The sequence below is a fragment of the Schistocerca piceifrons genome, chromosome 11 (genome assembly GCF_021461385.2).
Source record: "Schistocerca piceifrons isolate TAMUIC-IGC-003096 chromosome 11, iqSchPice1.1, whole genome shotgun sequence".
In the NCBI taxonomy this organism is placed as follows: domain Eukaryota; kingdom Metazoa; phylum Arthropoda; class Insecta; order Orthoptera; family Acrididae; genus Schistocerca; species Schistocerca piceifrons.
Window position 1 is genome coordinate 168,778,221 of NC_060148.1, and position 21,290 is coordinate 168,799,510.

Sequence of the window (21,290 nt, forward strand, 5' to 3'; positions counted from 1 at the left end):
TTTTTTGAAAAAAGTGTCTTTTTTCCCCTCCAGGAATTCCCACGTAAGTTCACGGAGCATTTTTCTAATAGTCAAATGTCGATTGAATCTACTGGTAACAACTCTAGTAGCATGCCTCTGAAATGCTTCAGTGTATTTCTTTAGTCCAATCTGGTGGTTCAGGCAAACAATACTTCATAGTCACTTGCACAAGTGCTGTGCAGCGGTCTCCTTTCCAGATGAACTACAATTTCCTACAATTCTCCTTTCCTACAGCCGACCTTATGTGCTTATTCCACTGTGGATTGCACGTCACAGCAGTAACTTCTATCTGTCACTGGCTCTCCACTAAATGCTCTGACCAGCATGATAGCAGTCCGTTTCCGAGGAAGTATTGACTTACTTCAATTAATGGAGTGGATATTATTCTGTTTTCTTATTCTTCTCTTTACTGACTGTAGGATTAAGAGCTCTGCTTCCACAATTTATGCTGGAAGGAAACAATCTAATGGTTTCTGCTTTTCTTCAGTAATTTTTCTGAGGAAATATTTATCTTCTACTTATCAAACTTGGAAATGCTATGTACACAGATACAACATACAAATTCTGAATTCAGAGTGGCATATCAGTCAATTATTCCTTTGTTATAAAAAGATTACAACCATTGTCATGTTTTTCTGCGTGTATTCTGGGGCGGCACGCTTCCCCGATGTTGGTTAGTAATTCACAGAGCTGTGTTATCGCGTCTGTGCAAGTATTTCCCCTTGTGAAGTTACTGCCAACGCTGTCCCATCTTGAAGGCATACACCTTCCCTATCCTGGTTGTCCACATGCGCAAAAAGCAGTAAATTCACACAGTAGTTGTGCTGGCTTATATCAGTCTTTTTTGTTTGTCAGTATCATTTGTCAGTAATGAATATGAAAGGATATATGTCACCCTTGCAGACTGTAATACAACACAATGCTATGTTGCACCAGTCCCTGCTTGTTCAACATGAAACACAAACAAAATAAACATTTTGCATTTATTTCAAAATTATAATGGACAAAAACATATTACATATGTTTTCTAAACAAATATTTACTGTACACTCCCGAGTCAGTAAAGACAACAGTATGACTGAAAATTCTATCACACCTACGGTGTGTTCTTTAGCTGCATGTCAAGTAGCTTATTTTTTTATGTACTATGAGGGTTGAATACAAAGGAATGCCTCCACCTTCGTTGATTGGGTTTGGATGGTAATATTGTAATAAATTAAATGCAGAAATAATCCTTAGAATGTGATCGTTAATTACCAATATTCACTTTTCCACATAATCACCAGCCAATTGGATACATTTCTGCCAACAATGAACAAGTTTTCTGAAGCTATCACGGAAGAATTCGACACTGTTTCTGCAACCACAGTCTCACATTTCCCTCAACGTCTTCATCAGAAGCATAATGTTGTTCCCGCAGATCGTGTTTCATCATCTGGAACAGATGGAAGTCAGACGGTGCTAAATCTGGACTGTATAGAGGATGCCTTACGGTGAGATTCAGTCTCTAAAAGTTCTGATGTGGTGGTACGTGAAGTGTGTGGTTTGGCACTGTCATGCTGCAGGAAAACATTTCCCTTTTCCTTTCGGACCCTCGTTAGCCGTCGTTTCAGAGTTCACAGCATTGTGATGTAACAGTCTGGATTTGTTGTTGTTCCTCACTCAATGAAATCAACAAGGATAACACCATCTGTGTTTCAGAACACTGTGGTCATGATTTTTCCAGCTGAGGGCTGTGTCTTTGAATTTCTTTTTCTGGGGCGAGTTTGGTGTGTGTGTGTGTGTGGGGGGGGGGGGGGGGGGGGGTGAATATTCCGTAGATTGACGTTTCATCTCCGGGTCATAATGGTGTACCCACGTTTAATCTCCTGTCACAATTTAATGGAGAAAGGCATCACCTCCCTTCTTGTAATACGAGAGGAGTTCCTGGCAAATTTCAAGTCTGTGTGCTTTCATTTCAGGGGTCAGCATCCAGAGTATCCATCATGCACAGATCTTCTGATAGCCAAGCAAAGCAATAATGTGACCCACACGTTCTTGTGAAATGCCAATTGTGCTTGCTGTTTTTCTCTGATTGATACTACAATCATTCTGAATCAGTTTGTCAACATTTTGCCTGTGAAACTCTGTGGTTGCTGTCACAGGACATCCAACTGTATTTTTGTCACACAGGTCACATGTTCCTGCCTCAACATCTTTAAGCATACCGCCCAACGGCGCGCAGTACTCACATCGACACAATCACCATAAACTGCTTTCATTCTCTGATGAATCTCCTTTGGGGTAACGCCTTCCGCTGCCAAGAATTCAATGAATGCACGTCGCCTAAATCACATTGACCGACCGTCTGCACGGGTTCCACACTTTACACTGTAACAACACAACCATTCAATGCTAAGGCTTTCTGCCAACAACAAGCCAGTACCTGCCGCATAGCAATGCTGCCAACTGTTCAAGAGTTACGAAGGTGGAGGCATTAGTTTTCAGACAACCTTCGTAGTTCGTATATTTTGTACTTTTGTGTCCCCGGTACGAAATAAATAAAGTCCGGGACTGTATCTGCTCTCTTGCCTCTCCCAGCAGGATGCAACACCCAGCTCGGGCACCCCGCGGCGCATTGTCCTAAAGCGACGCCCGTCCACTCCGCCCAACACGGGCAGCGGTGCGGGGGCGGAGGCCGCTGCGGCGACGTCGTCCACCGGCGGGGGCGTCAGCACCACTACAGGGGGCGGTGGTACAGTGGGGGCGGAGGACCGGCCCGGCAGTGCTGTGGGATCCGCGAGCAAGAGAGTCCGCATCACGGCACTCGGCCCTGCCGAGGTGAGTCGTGTGGCTGCTGGGAAAAATTATCTGATAATTAATACGAGTTGTCAAGATGACTGACTTACAAAAATTGGTGATAGTGACCTCCGTTGTGCAACTCAAATAATTCAGTATGACAGTGTAAGTTCTTACGGACAACGTGACAAGTCAGTACACTCATTTCTGACTATTACGATCCTGCGAATGAAGTATCGCAATCCCTGACAGTTAATAACTTATCTTGCAATGAGGTCACATGGGAATCAGTTCTTTGTGATTTTTTATGTTCGTGGTGTGTGAGATTCAGAGCCAAAATCAATCACCCAAAGCTGTTAAAAGTATTCTCAAAAACTATTGAGAAAATTTAATTTGAAGGTTTTCGAGTGTATTAATTCGCTGAAGATAAACTAGTAGTTTGAGGAGCTGCGTGCCTCGATGGTGGAGTGGCTTGCCTGTCCTGTCCAGTGGGTGGCCCGGCTTCGGTTCCTGGCAAATGCTCATTTCTAAATGAAGGTGCACGTTGTACGAGTTTTTCCATGAAGCGTAAAATATGTGAAGATGAAAACTGGAATTTGGCGTGTGATATGTAATTAGAAATAAGATTATGCACAATTCTCATAAAACTAATTAGATATATGTTAATTACCACATATTTGATAAATTTTATATTGAAATTACATAGGTATTCTAATTGCATGAAAAAAAGAGAATAGGGTAATGACTATAATCAGACCTGAACTAGCGATTGCCAGACTCGAATGATACCAATTTATTTATGTATTTTTCATGTTTAATATTTTCTGCTTTGCAGAAATGCTCCTAAATCGTGGACCTTCATTTCAAAAATTGTATTGCCCCGAAATTGAACCCTGGCTGCCTGGCGGCAGGTGAGCAGTATGGCAGAGAACAGAGTGACCCATTGAAATATTGTTATAGTTTTAGAGAATTAAAGGTACTCAGAAAACTTCAAATACACTTTCTGTGAGAATTTTTTAAAGTTGCACGAACCTGATTTGGGGCATTGATATTTGAGTTCTGAAATCCGTATAGTGTAAATATAGAAAACCGCAAAAATCCAGCTGCTGTGTGGTGCCCGGCTTAGCGCCTGCTGGAAAGGTGAACTGGCAGACCGACTTTATTTGATCTCCCTACGTGCTCGCTGCTCCCCCACTCGGTCTCGTGCCCTCCAGTGTTCCTTTTGTGATTATTGTCTCTAGATGACCGAACAACTAGAGAATGTTTTGGTTGTCGAGAAAAGAAAGGTGTCCGGAGATATTAAGTTGATCAATAACGGACACCTGTGTTCTTCTTTCAGTTAATTTTACGTGCAGCATGTGCACCAACATTAAAGCTCAAATGCATCGATGTGCCGCTTGTTATCGGGACCACGTTTCGCAACTGCAAAAGAAGACTGGAAACGTGTTTCGACAAGCTGAATCTTTGTACTGTCTGTTATCACTCTGTTCTGCCAGATCTCGGTGAGATACTTTGTAGCCACTCGTCATAGTGTGATACCTCTTCTTATCACATCTTCACAGCTTCCCGTGTTGCAGACGGTTGACCCAAGACAGATGATAGAATGCACAACTTTCAGATCCTCTAATTGAAATGCGAGTTAGACCTGTGCCCTTTGATCTATTATCACTAGTTTGGACTTGACGAGAATGATGTCGGATCCATATAATAGGCTAATGCCCATTACTCTTGTTAGTAAATCAGCAAATGCCTCATTGATTATGGCTGAAAGCACCGTGCCATCGGCAAATCGGAGGTTGTTGACCCTTTCACTGCTGTGATGGGTATGCGTGTCATACGAGGTGCATTCAAGTTCTAAGGCCTCCGATTTTTTTTCTCCGGACTGGAAAGAGATAGAAACATGCGCATTGTTTTAAAATGAGGCCACATTCATTGTCAATACGTCCCAGAGATGGCAGACCCGTACGGCAGATGGAATTTTACCGCCAGCGGCAAGAATGAGAACTGTTTCAAATACTTAAAATGGCGACATTTTCCTTACTTGAACAGCGTGCAATCATTCGTTTTCTGAATTTGCGTGGTGTGAAACCAATTGAAATTCATCGACAGTTGAAGGAGACATGTGGTGACAGAGTTATGGATGTGTCGAAAGTGCGTTCGTGGGTGCGACAGTTTAATGAAGGCAGAACATCGTGTGACAACAAACCGAAACAACCTCGGGCTCGCACAAGCCGGTCTGACGACACGATCGAGAAAGTGGAGAGAACTGTTTTGGGGGATCGCCGAATGACTGCTGAACAGATTGCCTCCAGAGTTGGCATTTCTGTGGGTTCTGTGCACACAATCCCGCACGACGAAAATGCGAAAAGTGTCATGCAGGTGGGTGCCACGAATGCTGACGGACGACCACATGGCTGCCCGTGTGGCATGTTGCCAACCAATGTTGACACGCAACGACAGCACGAATGGGACTTTCTTTTCGTCGGTTGTGACAATGGATGAGATGTGGATGCCATTTTTCAATCCAGAAACAAAAGCGCCAGTCAGCTCAATGGAAGCACATAGATTCACCGCCACCAAAAAAATTTCGGGTAACCGCCAGTGCTGAAAAAATGATGGTGTCCATGTTCTGGGACAGCGAGGGCATAATCCTTACCCATTGCGTTCCAAAGGGCACTACGGTAACAGGTGCATCCTACGAAAATGTTTTGAAGAACAAATTCCTTCCTGCACGGCACAAAAACGTCCGGGAAGGGCTGCGCGTGTGCTGTTTCACCGAGACAACGCACCCGCTCATCGAGCTAACGTTACTCAGTTTCTTCGTGATAACAACTTTGAAGTGATTCCTCGTGCTCCCTACTCACCTGACCTGGCTCCTAGTGACTTTCGGCTTTTTCCAACAACGAAAGACGCTCTCCGTGGCCGCACATTCACCAGTCGTGCTGCTATTGCCTCAGCGATTTTCCAGTGGTCAAAACAGACTCCTAAAGAAGCCTTCGCCGCTGCCATGGAATCGTGGCGTCAGCATTGTGAAAAATGTGTACGTCTGCAGGGCGATTACGTCGAGAAGTAACGCCAGTTTCATCGATTTCGGGTGAGCAGTTAATTAGAAAAAAAATCGGAGGCCTTAGAACTTGAACGCACCTCGTACTACGCCGTTCTCCAGGTGATGTGGATGTGTGTACACCCACTGCTTTGGTTTTCTTACAGCGCTTTGGATATCTGTCTGTGTCCCGAACTGCCGAGCTCACATTGGTGCAGATGAGTTACTTTTGTATCTCAGTTTTGAGTATTTCATACAACATAGGTGCTTCATAGCAAGCTATCATTTGCAAATGAACCTAATTTCTACATCTCGAATCATTTATGAGATATGACGATTCTTACGATCGTACGAGTCGCAGTGCACGAGGGTATGTCGCCTTACCACCAGGCAGTACACCGAACAGATGCTGTTCGACCGTACGGTGGCTGCTGCATATGCCGGTGGTCCTGAATTCCTTCTCACGCACGGTAATGCCAGGGCCCATTTGGCGGGCATCGGCGGGGATCTCTTTCGGTGACCGGACATCGAAGCAGTGGAATGGTCAGTCGTGAGTCCCGACGTAAACTCTGTAGAGCAAGTGTGGGATGTGCTCGGTGAAGTGTTTATTGTCCTGTTCTGCCACAGACCGCCATTGAAGAGTGGAGACCAATACCGCAGTGTGACCTCCATAGACTTAAGTGGATTGTGCAACATACGTTTCAGGTTGTGATTAATGCTCACAAATGGTTCAAATGGCTCTGAGCACTATGGGACTTAACATCTGAGGTCGTCAGTCCCCTAGACTTAGAACTACTTAAACCTAACTAACCTAAGGACATCACACACATCTGTGCCCGAGGCATGATTCTAACCTGCGACCGTAGCAGCAATGCGTGTCCGGACTGAAGTGCGTAGAACCGCTCGGCCACAGTGGCTGACTTAATGCTCACAAGTCCAATGAAAAGAATCCAGGATGACAAGATAAATGACTGTTTCTACTTTGTTTCTGAAACCTGTCAGACATTTCAGTTCTTGTTATGTAAGGGAATGAGGATGTAATGATGATTTGTTTTGTACTTGATTTGTGAAAGATAAAGATATAATTTGGTAAAAATCAAACAGTGGAATATCTAGGATGATATAATTTATAACACATACAGACCACAATTATTGCTCAGTGGAGTATGGCAGATGCCCAACATCATGTTCCCCTAATTGTTTTGAGCAGTGTATTTATCATGTGTTACATGCTCTATTAACTTTTTGCTGCTCTTGTTCTTTAATGAGGTTTTAAAAAGTCAGTTGCCAGTGGATTGAGATTTCTAAATAGTTTATAATTATACCTAATGCACGTGAGCGTGCACAGAGTGTGTGCGCACGTGTCCAAATTACTTTTAGTGTTAAAATTTGTGCATCTTGATGTGAAAGGCCATCGTGATGTGAAAGGCCATTTGACGTGTTACTAACAGGATGTCCCTCTAGTAGTGAAGAATGAATAAAAATGTTGTCTGTAGTTGTACTACTGTTTCCCTGCACTCTAGTTTGAAAGACACAGTCTGCACGAGATTGATATGAATTTAGATCTTTCAAAGTTCCTTTTCTTACTTTTAAAATTAATATTAAAAGTCACCACAAACAACTAATTTTTGGTACTTTCTGTTGAACAAAGATTTTTCTCTAGCTTAAACAGCAATGTACTGAAATCAGAGCCAGTGGGCTTATAGGTAAGTATAATTAAAAGTTTAGTTTCATGAAAATAGTGTGGAAAGGATAGATTGCTACTCACCGTATAGCAGAGATGTTGAGCCACAGACAGGTACATCAAGAAGTCTACTAAACATGTAAGCTTTGACCAGAAGACCTTTTTCTGAAATTGACACCCCCCCCCCCCCCCCCCCCCGCCCCCCCCCCCCCCGCTGCCGGCACACACACACACACACACACACACACACACACACACACACACACGTGCGACCACTGTCTCTGGCTGCCGAGGCCAGGCAGCCTGTGCTTAACGTTCAATGACCTGTTCAGTGCCGTGCTCTGATAGATTGAAATGGAATACCATTTTCATATATATGGCCATTCTCCAAAGAGCTGCTTGAAAAGTAGCCAGCTGATCTCTATACCAGTATAGAAAGCCTCCGTGAAATGGCACATTAAGTGGTGCTCTGATATACCAATAATGTCAGTCAACATCAACGAGCAGTTTACTAACTTTATTTCTAAAACCCCTTATTTCTTGATGAATACCATAATTCCTCTGTAAGTTAGATTCGTTAACTTTTTTTGAAGGTGGGTACTTTGTTAGAGAGACTTACACAGGAATGCCCACTGGGTGACTTCAGTCTGGAGAAGGTGCAGCTCCAGCACCAGCTACTACAGGAATTTTCCCAGGAGCGAGACCCCCCCCCCCCCACGTTGTCACCTACAAGCTTTGACAGCCTCGCAGCCCCACGCCCTTCCCGTACGTGCGAAGTTAGTTAACTTCATGTTCCACAGATCATTTTACGATAAATCATAATAATGTGGAACAAGTCATTTTACATTCAGAACATAAATTAGTTTACAAATATGGTTTTTTTTATTTGATATTATTATTACTTTTAAATATAGAGATGTAAGTTAGTAATTCCTATCCACCACATTTTACACATTACAATAACGGAAATTATTCCTTGAAAGAAAGCAGTTATTGAGGAGAAACTTTTTCAGTTTGTTTTCAAATTTTGCTTTGTTATCCGTCACACATTTTAAATCTTAGCTTTTGGTCAAAGCGTTCTTCTGAAAAAGAAACACATACACAGTCATTCACATAAGCAAGCACACCTCGTGCATCTCTGTCAGCTCGGACCCTGCTTGAGATGGTGGTCAGGTGTGCTTTCTTGTGTGTGTGTGTGTGTGTGTGTGTGTGTGTGTGTGTGTGTGTGTGTGTGTTTCCTTTGCTGAAGATGCCTTTGGCCGAAAGCTAAGTGTGTGACAGTCTCTTCGTTGCGTCTGTCTGCAACTCCACATGTCATCTTTACAGTGAGTAGCAATCTATCCCTTTCCTCATACTTTTGATTTTCCAACCTGGAGTTTCCATTGTTTAATACATTTAGTATCATTGATCAAGTTATCAAGAATTTTAGTTGCAGCGTTGTGCGGCACTTTTCACGCTGAAGACAATTTTAATGTGGAGTAACGAATGTCGTTTTCCTGCTGATATTAATTATGTACATCATTGTTCCATTTGAACTGCAGTGAGTTATTTACAACAAACTTTATGAGGGAATAAATATATTGTGGATCAGTAGTCAATTGACTGCCAAACTCCTTTAAAACATGTCTACAAGATTATTGTGGGTGAGCACCATATATTTTACAGCTCATTTTTGAGCAATGAAGACTTTCTTTCTTAAATGTGAGTTACATCAGAACATTATTCCACGTGACATTATTGAATGAAAATATGCAAAATATGTCAACTTATTGATTTGTCTCTCCCCAAGATTTGCAATGATTCTAACCACAAGTGTGGCTGAACTAAGTTGTTTTAAGATAGTCCGAAATATGCTTTTTACAGATTACATTTTCATCAATATGGATACTTAAGAATTTTGAAATTTCCACCATATATATTATTTTCTCACCATATATTACTCTTATATTTCAGTCTAGTACCCCTAGATGTCCAGAACTGAAAGTGTTATGTCTTTTTAAAATTGAGGGTGAGACCATTCACAGGAAGCTAGTCAAATATTTTTATGGACCTGTTTCTTCTGTTGATGTGTGTACGCTTCAATTGATTATAACACTAGTGTCCTGTGCAGAAAGAACTAATTATACAAAAATCAGTTTAGATGGCAGATTGTTTACATATATGAGGACCAATAGCAGACCTAAGGTTGAACGTTGGGGATCCCGTACATGATTTCTCCCCAGTCAGAATAATTTCCAGGGACTATGTTGATTGAATTACTAAATACAACTTTCTGCATTCTGTTAGTCAGATATGACATTCTTCATTGGTTGGTTACACCATCAGTCCTGTAACACTTCAGTTGATCTAGGGGAATATTATGATTCACATGGTCTAATGCTTTAGTTAGGTGACAAAAAATACCAACGAGCACTATTTTGGTATTTAGCACTTAATTCGGTAAGTGAGTATGGCATTTTCAATAGTGCAACTCTTCTGAAATCCAAACTGTGATTTGCTCAGGTGAGATACTAGTCTAGAATACGTTACATTCTCTGGAAAATGATGTCAGTAGTGAAACAGTTTAACAGTTATTGACATCTTTGAAGATTGTTTTAATGATATACATCCTCTAATAAATTAATTTGAGCAAATATTACCACAAAAAATTAATAAGAAAGTATTTGAAAACTAAAACCATTTTAAAAACTGCAGAGTGATGTGAATAGCTGTCCTCCAACTCTGACTCACACCAAAGATATGTTGCACCTTCCAAGTGCTGTGCCAATAAAAGACTATTTTTGGCTTACCTTCATGACATCATTGTATTTGTGATAGTTGTTATAACCTTTAATCACCAATAATTGCGTGGATATTCAAACACACACACTTAGAAACAATAGCTGGTTACATGATAACAACTCAGTATCTCTCATTCGACTCCCGTGCCGTAACGTGCGGCCGGCGCCGTTCATAGCTAGGTGGCACTCCCGCACTCAGCCGAGTTGCGGAGCGCCTCTATCGCCATTTGCGCGTACTGTCGTGGCAGCACTGTTAAATGTCGTGGCACTGTCACAACACTTCCCCCCCTTAAAAAAAAAAAAACTCACTTCCTTGGAGACATGGACAGTGCGGAGACATCCATGGCCTCTTGTGAGGCCCCGAGAAGATCCCGCAGAGAGACACAAGAGTACGGTCAAAAATGTCCAGGGCGGAAGCTCATGCATTGAACGTGCCTCCTGGACGAGATGATGGGTGAAAACTCCGGAGCAGCATCCATAGGTGTCGTGGACCTGGGGGTGTGCTCCAGCGAGATGGGTCCCGGAGAAGGCGGCGTTGCGACTGGGGCCGGTTCCGGCGTACTCGGAAGCGGTAGCGACGTCGGCTGCATCAACACGTACGGTAGATCGGCAGCAGCGACAGGACTGGCTTCTCGGGCTGGTGGAGATGAATGAAAGGGCGGTGGCACCAGCGTGGCCACCACTCGTGGGCGCATCTGGTCGTAATGGCGAACAACCGTGCCGTCGTCCGTACGTATTTCACAAAGCCGGCGGCCGCGAAGAGCCTTGACCACCCCTGGAATCCATTTAGGGCGAGATCCGTACCCTCGTGCCCACACGTCGGCGCCCACAGAGTATTTTCCTGTACTAGGGGACACAGCACAAGGCCTGACAGGGTGAAGCAGGTGCAGTAGAGTGCGCGGTTGGCGGCCATGCAGGGCTGCGATCACCCAGAGGCGTGAAGCGATGAGAACTCAGAAATTGCAGCAGAGCGTCATCTGTGGAAAATTCACTAAGGAATTTTTTCATCTGGCTTTTGAAAGTGCGGACAAGGTGCTCGACCTCCCCGTTCGATTGCGGATGGAAGGGCGGTGCTGTAACATGATTAATCCCTTGTCCAGTACAAAAATCACGGAAGGCCTGCGAAGAGAACTGAGGGCCATTGTCTGTGACGATCGTGGATGGAAGACCTTCTAGCGCAAAGATTTTGGACAAAGCCAGTGTCGTTGCCGCAGTGGTGGGCGACAGACATCGAACAACAAACGGAAACTTCGAGAAGGCGTCAATCGACAGTAGCCAATAAGTACCGAGGAAGGGGCCGGCAAAGTCAGCGTGCACTCGTTCCCATGACTGTGCCGGATCAGGCCACGGAGAGGGCATTGTACGAGGTGCAGCCAGTTGTTGAGCACACTGACCACACGCAGCAACCATGTGGGCGATGTCCGAATCAATACCGGGCCAATAAACGTGCCTGCGGGCCTCTTTGCGAAGAGAGGCTGGCACCACGACCCGTGGAGATGCGCCATCCGTGAAGAACAACACCATCACGAACAGACAGACGAAGGCGCAAGGCACGGTAGTTGCGAAGGGGATTCGATGCCCGGCCCTCGGTCCTGTCCGGCCAACCCCGTTGAACAAAACCGATCACCTGACGCAGGACCGGGTCCCGCGCAGTAGCCGACGCGACCTGCGAACCCGTAAGCGGAATACCCTCGACCGCACGACGTTCTTCCTCATCAATGTGGAAACAGAGGAGTTCATCACGATCGAAAACCGGGTCGGGGCCCATCGGCAATCGCAGCAATGTGTCAGCGTTGGCGTGCTGGGCCGTGGGGCGATAGCGAATCTCATAGTGAAAACGAGACAAGTATAAGGCCCAACGTTGCAGGCGGTGAGCTGCCTTATCCGGAAGCGACGCCGAGGGGCTGAACAGAGAGACCAGCACTTGTGGTCGGTGATGAGGTGAAACTTAGAACCGTACAAAAAAACGCTGAACTTTTTTAGGGCATAAATGATAGCGAGTGCCTCCTTTTGGATTTGAGAGTAACGCCGTTGCGCATCGTTGAGGGTCTTGGAAGCATAGGCGATGGGTCGCTCCAACCCATCCTCATACCGATGTGCGAGAACAGCCCCTAGGCCATACTGTGACGCGTCAGTCGCCAGAACCAAATGCTGACCCAGACGGAATGTGACAAGACAAGGCGCCGACTGCAAATGAGCCTTCAGGCAGACAAAAGCCTGCTCACACTCGTCGGACCAACAGAAAGGGACGTTTTTGCGTAACAGCTGATGCAGAGGATGAGCTACCACCACCGCGGATGGAATGAATTTGTGATAATAAGCAATCTTGCCTGGAAACGCCTGAAGTTCTTTGACCGTATACAGCCGGGGTAGAGTGTTAAGGGCCACAACGTGCTGACATAGAGGACGTATACCCTCACGGGACAAATGGAAACCAAGATACACAATGGAGGGTTGGAAGAACTGTGACTTGTCCAGATTGCACCTCAACCCAGCCAAATGCAAAACCCGAAACAGTGAACGCAAATTGCGAAGGTGCTCCTCAGTGGAGATACCCGTGACAACAATGTCATCCAGGTAGTTTATGCAGCCGGGAACGGCAGCCGTGAGCTGTTCCAAAAACCGCTGAAAAATGGCCGGCGCGCTAGCGACGCCAAATGGTAACCGCTGGTACTGATACGACCCACAAGGAGTGTTGATGACGAGAAATTCCTTGGAAGAAGCATCCAACGGCAACTGATGGTTCGCCTCCGATAAGTCAAGTTTGGAAAAGAATTGGCCCCCAGTGAGCCTGGTAAATAACTCCTCAGGACGGGGAAGAGGAGAAGTGTCAATGAGGCTCTGAGCGTTGACGCTGGCTTTAAAATCACCACACAATCGCAGACTCCCGTTTGGTTTAGAAAGCACCTCGATTGGCGATGCCCATTCGCTGGAGGTAACAGGAAGGAGAATCCCCGAAGCTGTTAACCTGTCTATCTCAGTCTTGACAGGTGCACGCAACGCCACCGGAATAGGGTGTGCCCGGAAAAACTTAGGGCGAGCTGTAGGTTTAAGAGTAATGTGGGCTTCAAAATCCTTGGCACGACCCAGACCAGCAGAGAACACGGACGAGAATTCAGAACACAATCCATCCAGCTGTTGATACGGAATATCCTCAGATATGAGGTGCACATCATCATCAATGGAGAACCCGAACAACTGGAAAGCATCATAACTGAACAGGTTTTCAGTGCCCGCATGATCCACCACATAAAACGTGAGGGGCCTAACAACAGACTTGTAGGCAGTGGAAGCATCAAACTGGCCAACGATAGGAATTTTCTGTTTATTATAAGTTCTCAGATTTCGCGTAACTGGAGACAAGGGAGGGGAGCCCAACTCCAAATACGTGCGAGAATTAATGAGAGTTACTGCAGAGCCAGTGTCCACTTGCATGCGAATGTTTTTATGCAGAACAGGAACAAACAACTTATTTGTTTGAGAAAGCACACACTTAACATCCATGTCCGATGCCTCGTCCTCGTCGACAGGAACTTTAGGGGCTGACACACAGAAGCAATGTGGCCTTTTTTCCTACATGAATTACACGTGGCCCAACGTTTTGGACACGCGGCCCTGTCATGCTGTACGAAACAGCGTGGACAAGAAGGAAGTGCGGAACGAACCTGCCTCTGTGGTTGCTGTTTTCGCTGCGAGCGTTGCGGCCCAACGCGACGTTGTTTACGCGAGTGAACCGCCGCCACATCTTCGTTCTCCTGTGAAACAGGCAAATTGACCGTGTCAAAAGTTGACTGTACAGCGCCTACATCACACCACGCGTCTATTTGCGCGCCAGCAGGGTGAGACACTTCAAAGGATTGAGCGATGCTTAGAACTTCCGACGACGACGGGTTTGGCAGTTGTAGGGCACGTTGCTGAACTTCTTTATCAGGAGCAAGCCGTAGAATAGCATCCCTAACCATTGAATCAGCATAAGACTCATGATGAGTGTCCGTGACAAACTGACATTTCCTACTCAGACCGTGTAGTTCCGCCGCCCAAGCCCGGTAAGATTGATGGGGCTGTTTATGACACCGGTAGAACGCCACGCGGGCGGCAACGACGTGGGTGTTTTTTCGGTAATAGTTAGACAATAAGTCACACATTTCTTGGAAGGACAGAGAGGCAGGTTCCCGCAGCGGGGCTAACTGAGATAGCAACTGATAGATCCGTGGGGAAATCCAAGATAGAAATAACGACTTACACATAGGAGCGTCGACAACGCCGAAAGCCAAGAAGTGTTGCCGCAAACGCTTCTCATAATCCTCCCAGTCTTCTGCGGCCTCGTCGTAAGGAGGGAACGGAGGCGGAGAAGAGGAAGACAGACGATGAGTAAGCGACGTCGACAATGCCTGAATAGCAGCTGTCAGCTGTGTTTGCAGTTCAATGAGCGCTTGCATAAGCTGTTCCATGTCTGCCCCGACACGAACACACAAATTCACAACGCAGGAACAAAAATATCCCATCCTTGTCGCCAAAAAGTGTTATAACCTTTAATCACTAATAAATTGCGTGGATATACAAACATAGAAACAATAGCTGGTTACATGCTACCAATTCCGTATCGGTCATTCGACTGCCGTGCCATGACATGTGGCCGGCGCCGTTCGTAGCTAGGTGGCGCTCCCGCGCTCAGCCGAGTTGCGGAGCACCTCTATCGCCGTTTGCGCGTACTGTCGTGGCGGCACTGTTAAATGTCGTGGCACTGTCACAACAATAGTTCCAGTTGAAGTTGTTTGTAATTGTAATCCCTAGGTATGTAGGCATATGGAGAGTCATTCGATTTGTGTGATTTGTCATGCAACTGAAATTATTTTTAGTACGCATGTGGAGGACCTTGCACTTTTTGTTGTCCAGGGTCAATTGCTACTTTTTGCAGCGTGCAGATGTCTTATCTAAATCATTTTGTGATTTGATTTACTGATGACTTTGCTAGCAGTAAATGACAGCATCAACTGCAATCAATCCGAAAGAGGTGCTCAGATTGTCTCCTAATTCATTCATATAGATTAACAACAACAGAGAGAACATAATGTTTCTTGCGGAATCCCTGATATCACTTCTTTTTTGCTCAGTGACCTATCGTAAATTACTACAAACTGTGATCTTAAAGACAAGAAGTCACGAATGTAGTTGCACAGCTGGCTTGAGATCCTTCCACTGTCTTCAGTTCTATCAGTATGTGTGTCCTACTGTCCAAACAGAAGTTCTTCTGCAAACCGCATACACAGTTCACTGTGGAATGGGAGGTTCGTGCTGACGATGGCACCTAGTTTGTAGTGGTATGCTATATTCGCTCTGATCACTGTCCTAATCCGGCAAGGGGTGCAGAAGAACTTCAGTGAAGTGATGTGTAGGCAATCAGGCAAACACAGTATTTCTTCTGAAAAGCATTGACCTGGAAACACATCAGCGTTTATTACCAAAAGTACTACGCCCCCATCCCCTCTTGTTGAGGTCCATTAGACAGTGTCGAGTAATGTAAGGCATTTCTGGAATCCTTTATCACAGCCAGAAAATGTTGCATTCTTTCCTCGTCTTCTCTCATCCGTCCAGTTGGTATTCTGCTTTTGCACATCATATAAGCTGTTAAAGTTGTCAGTCAGTCACTGTACTTCGATCAGTTAGAAATGTCTATGTGCGTCAGTCCAACACCTCTGTTGTCCTTTCTTACTCACATGAACCATTAATCAGGTACTTTAGGTTTGTTATCCAATAGTTGGGTTGCATTCATCCTGAAGAGAGATCCCTACAGATTTTGTTGTCATTTATTTATTGACTCCATCAGCTCTTCAGTATCCCTGTCTGTCTATTAAGGTGATACGATTGTACGGACCGTGGAACAAAATCTGTGACCAGATTGAGAATTTCTCGGTACGGAGGGCGCAGCACATTATCTCGGATGGAGCAGTACAAACTTACCTCGAATTCTGTGCAGTGAGCGGAAGCGGGGTAGGGCTGGCAACTCGGCACTCTCTTGTAAGATGTAAACGGCCACATAGTTTGGTTCCATACAGAGCTCACTGCGTGTCTCTAAATGAAGCATCGTGTCTGTGACAAGAGCCATGTTACATTAAAGAGAAGAGGACTAAGAGCACAATCTTACCTTGAGCAACAATTTCAGGAGGGAAAATTAAATGCCACAGTTTGTTGATAGAATTAGTAGATGAATTTTCGGCATTCAAGTGAATTGCGTGAATTCACACTTAACTTGAAGTGTAGTAGGCATAATTGAGTGTTAGTAATTACCAAAATTTTTAATTCTTATTTAGTTTTTCATGTTTGTGTGCTTACCAGACATGCGTAACTAACTATGACACTGTGATGTTTTCACAGCGGATGGAGATCAGGAAACAGAAATTTGGAGTTGTGTCTGACGAAGCAAAGAAGGAGATACGGGCACTCAGGTTTGGAATTGCTCCAAAGGTATGTCCTTTATGCTCACTGCGAAAGCTCTTAGTCGATATAACCTTAAATTTAATATTAAGCTACCAGTTATTTTGAAGGCTGATTTTTAGATTGTTGCTCAAATGCTGCTTTCAGCAAGCACAATATCTGAATTTCACTGATGATATCACCATCAACTCTTTGTGTCTTTTGATAGTTAAGCTGCATGTATATGAGGCAGAGCATTGTTTACTATCCTGCTCATTTTTTATCAATGATCTAGCCGCTGGGAGGGGGCGGATCGTCATACCAACTAATTTCTGACACATTATGAAATGAATAGATTGCTACTCACCATATAATGGACATGTTGAGTTGCGGACAGGCACCCCCCCCCCCCCCCTGAAAAAAAAAAGCTTTCAGCCAAAAAGCCTTCTGCTATAGTAGACACACACACACACACACACACACACACACACACACACACACACAAAAAAAACCACCATCTCTGGCTGCCGATGTCAGAGTATGAGCAACTGTTCATAATGGGAGAAGCAGTCTGTGTAGTGGGAGCAAGGAGCACGCCAGGTCAGGGAGGGGGGGGTAGCAGGGTAGGGGGTGGCCGGCGATGAACTGATGCTTATGGGAGCATATACGGATGAGTAGGGGAGAGGGTAGGGCAGCTATGTGCAGTCGGGAGGTTAGATAAAAGGGCCGGGATGGAGTAAGGAAGAGAAGTGAAAGGACTGTGGATGCATTGGTGGAATAGAAGGCTGTGTAGTGCTGGAGTGGGAACAGGGAAGGAGATGGACAGTGACTGGGGCCAAGGGGTTATAGAAATGCAGGTTATAGTGCAGGGAGAGTTCCCACTTGTGCAGTTGAGAAAAGCTGGTGTTGGTAAGAAGGATCCAGGCTGTGAGCAGTCATTGAAATGAAGGATGTTATGTTGGGCAGCATGCTCAGTAACTGGGCGGTCCAGCTGTTTCTTGGGACAGGTTATACTTGTGACTCGACTAGAGTAGGTGGTGGCAGGAGGGTGTATGGGACTGGTCTTCCATCTAAGTCTCTTACAGGGATTACAGATGTGTGGCAAGGGGGTCATAGAAGCGACGAATGAGGATGTTGAGTAGGTTTGGTAAGCATCAGAATACCATTGTAGGAGGGGGTGGGAAGAATATTGGGTAGGACATTCCTCATGTCAGGCCACGATGAGACGTTGTTGAAACGTTGGCGGAGAGTGTGTTGCAGTTGCTCCAGTCCTGGGTGGTCCTGAGTCACGAGGATACTGCTCCTCTGTGACCAGACAGTGGGAGGTGGTGAGTGATTGGAGAGATAAAGTGTGGGAGAACTAATATCTGATGATTTTGTCAAATTTTTGTCGATATATACGTATATTTAGCACACACAGTGACTGAAGAGCCAGTGATACAAAACTGAGAAAATCCATAAAAGTGTTGGAATTCGTCTGTTACCAAATCTTTCTGGCTGCTGATAGTTTGGCTGTAAACCATCCAGCCGTCTTCGGAGCGAATGACTAAGACTGTCAATAAAGTGCTCCTGTCGAACTTATATGCCGTTATGGCGAGCCAATTGCAAACACGTAGGTGGAAGATGGTAGTGAAAGTAATTCCACACAGGTGGCAGAAGGGTATGCTACTGTGACCCCTATGAGAAGGATGTTGTGTCACAAATTCTGGTGGATGGGAAACAGTACTGGACTGATGCAGACTATCTGAATAGTCAGTGCCAGATTCCATGTTTTGTGAAAGTTAAAACCGTCATCACAATTAATTAAATAATTTATCAGACATATTTTGATAGCTTCTGTGAAAACCAATTTCCTGAAGGATGACAGGACACCAATGCTACTTTTTACCTGCCGTTTCAAATTTTACCAGATGTTTTCTGCAGAATGAACATCTGACGAACCAGTAGAGGTGTGACAGCATACCTGAGTGTTCGTCAAATGGGGAATGTGTGTGAGCAGTGCTGTGAACATGGCTGTTGCCATCTTGGAAGGCAGCTGTGCCCACAGTATGCGTTGCATGAAAATGAAAAGGGCATCACTTGATCACACAGAATGTTGCAGTGACATTCACGGTTACCTTAATGTGTAAATCCTTGTCACGGTATGAAGAACACCCACAAAACACCGTAGAACCACCCACGGCCTGACTTAAGTCCTCCACACTCTACGCGTTAAAAGCCTAACTAAATGTGGTACACTCGGTGCTTCGGACAATTAGAAAAATGGATAAATGGCGACTTCTCGCACTACACAGTGCACCCACAGTCAGCTGCTGTCCAGTTTGTGTGTCGTTTGGCCCACCAAAGCCTTGCATTTTTACTTGCCACTGCACGCGGTGGTCTTTGATGAGGTACCCGAGTCTGAATGTCCACAGACACAGTTTCCACATTGCAATAATTGCTCGGAAAGCAGTCGAGACAGGCCAGCATTTACTGACAGCGGCAGTTGCTGTTGGGTTTCCTCACTGATTGTCATTAACCATGTGTCACACTCACCTCCAGTCCCTTTGCTTGATCCATTGACTTACTGATATTTTCTTTCATAGTTGATCCTGTATTTACCGTTTAAATTTACAAAAATCAGCCTATTCTGTGATGCACACTTTTCTCAAAATTATAAAATTTTTTTATGGGAATTCTTTATAAGTTGTACCTTACTATTTACTAAAGTGATGAGGAGTGAAGATAATACTATTTTAGAAGCTGTTGTATAGGTGTGCTATACCTGAAAACAATCGGGCATGTGCAATGCCACGAGACATTTCTCATACTCATAACCGTGTGTCACCTGTCTTCTTCCTTGCTATGCACACTACACAATTTCTTGAGGGTGTCTTCTTGATGGATTTTGGGGGAAGGAGGGATAAACCTAACAAAATATGCCCAATTTGCTACTAGCAGACTAATGGGCAATTCCAGACTCTGATCATCCACATAAAGGGTAGTCTGGTAGAGTGACCTGCTCAGTTATTTTCTCAACCTGCTGAATTCTAAACTGATTGAAACAAGATTTTTTCCCTGTCACTTTGTTTAGTAGCATACATGAATTGAAAATCCCAATGGCCATTAGGAAAAAGAAAATCTTATATTCTTTGGTACGTCTTCCGACGAGAGGGAAAGACTGCAGTTGCAGGTCTTATCTGTCGACTACATTCATTGGCTTGTTGTATGGCTTGGGCTTCTGGGCTGGGGTTTTGTTTTTCCCGTCAGTTTCTCCTGTTGCTCTCATATTGACATTTACTTCAGAGCCATGACCTTTTGTGAAGATAACAGAGGGTCTCTCCTCTTGTTAGTTTAGATTCTAGGAACTGGTCTGGCATATTTGGTGGTGTGGATCTAACTATCCATATGGCATTTTTGCCTCTTTCTGTGATCCTTATAAACAGTAACATGGAATTGTACCAGTTGTCAATATATACTGTATGGCCATTGTCTAAATACAGTTATGTAAGGTCCATAACAACAGCTTTACTACTGGTGAACTGGTTGCAAAAGTTGATGAGAGGATTTGAGAAAACCGCTGTTTCTTGATGATGATAGAGCAATCACTTAGTTTTCCACAGTGTTTGTTGCTTCAGATTGTTGCACAGAAGCTAGGCAAGATGAGTGCCAAAAATCTTGACAGAAAACAACAAGAAACTATATATAGCTGCATCGTTAATATTTCTGGATTATTGCAAAAAAGATGACTGATTTATTGATTGAACCGTAACTGGAAATGAGACTTGGTACAAATGTACGAACTGCAAGACCAGATTGCAGTCTGCATAGGGGAGCCACGCAAATTACTCAAAAAATTGCTTGCTGATGTTGTCTGCGGGAAAGTTTATGGCAACTGTTTCTTGGAATCAAAAAGTTGTGCTTCTTGTCAGTTTTCTTGAGCGTGAGACAACTGTAAACTCTGTGATGTACTGTCAAACTTTGGAGAACTTGAGAAGAGCAATTCATAATAAGTAGAAGAAAGTTGAGCTCAAAAATTTTGTTCTCTCGTGATAACGCTCGACCGTACGCGGCAAATCGCACTCGAGAAGTACTTGATGCTTTCAAGTTGGAGATGTTTCCCCACCTTCGGTACAGTCTGGATTTTGCACCCAGTGACTACCATCAGTTTCCAACGATAAAGACCTGGCTCGCAGCACAGTGCTTTGATGATGACACAGAACTGTGGAAGGGTATGACAGTGGAATTTCCAAGCTTGTTCACAACTATGTTAAGTCCCCAATTTTTTCTGTGGAGACTATGTAGAAAAGTAGTATTAAAGTGTTACTTTGAATTGAAAAAAATAACCTTTTTTCCTGTAAACCCCCCCCCCCCCCCCAATCCTATAATTTTTTGACACCAAAACACAGTCTACTTTCTGGATAGTCCTTGTACCTCTGCTTACCCAGCAAAAGAGTGTCATTTAAGGTGTAATCATTTTCAGAGAGGAAAAAAACCAAAGGAAGATTTACAGTATTATCTTGTTGTGATATGCATTGAGTTCAAACTGCATGTCAATAACAAATCTATTCATGTCATTAATAACAGCCAA

The 21,290-nt window shown here is 44.5% G+C and overlaps 1 protein-coding gene across 2 annotated transcripts in view; it reads left to right on the plus strand.

Moving 5' to 3' along the window:
* LOC124720133 (uncharacterized protein C31H12.03c) overlaps positions 1 to 21,290 on the plus strand; it is a 103,502-nt gene that overhangs the window by 65,768 nt on the left and 16,444 nt on the right. Inside the window, exons 5-6 of one of the 2 annotated variants that reach the window (XM_047245431.1) lie at positions 2,602 to 2,841; positions 16,682 to 16,771. In XM_047245431.1, the coding sequence (XP_047101387.1) occupies positions 2,602 to 2,841; positions 16,682 to 16,771 (330 nt within the window). The remainder of the gene's footprint in view (positions 1 to 2,601; positions 2,842 to 16,681; positions 16,772 to 21,290) is intronic. The other variant, XM_047245432.1, reaches the window with a different exon arrangement.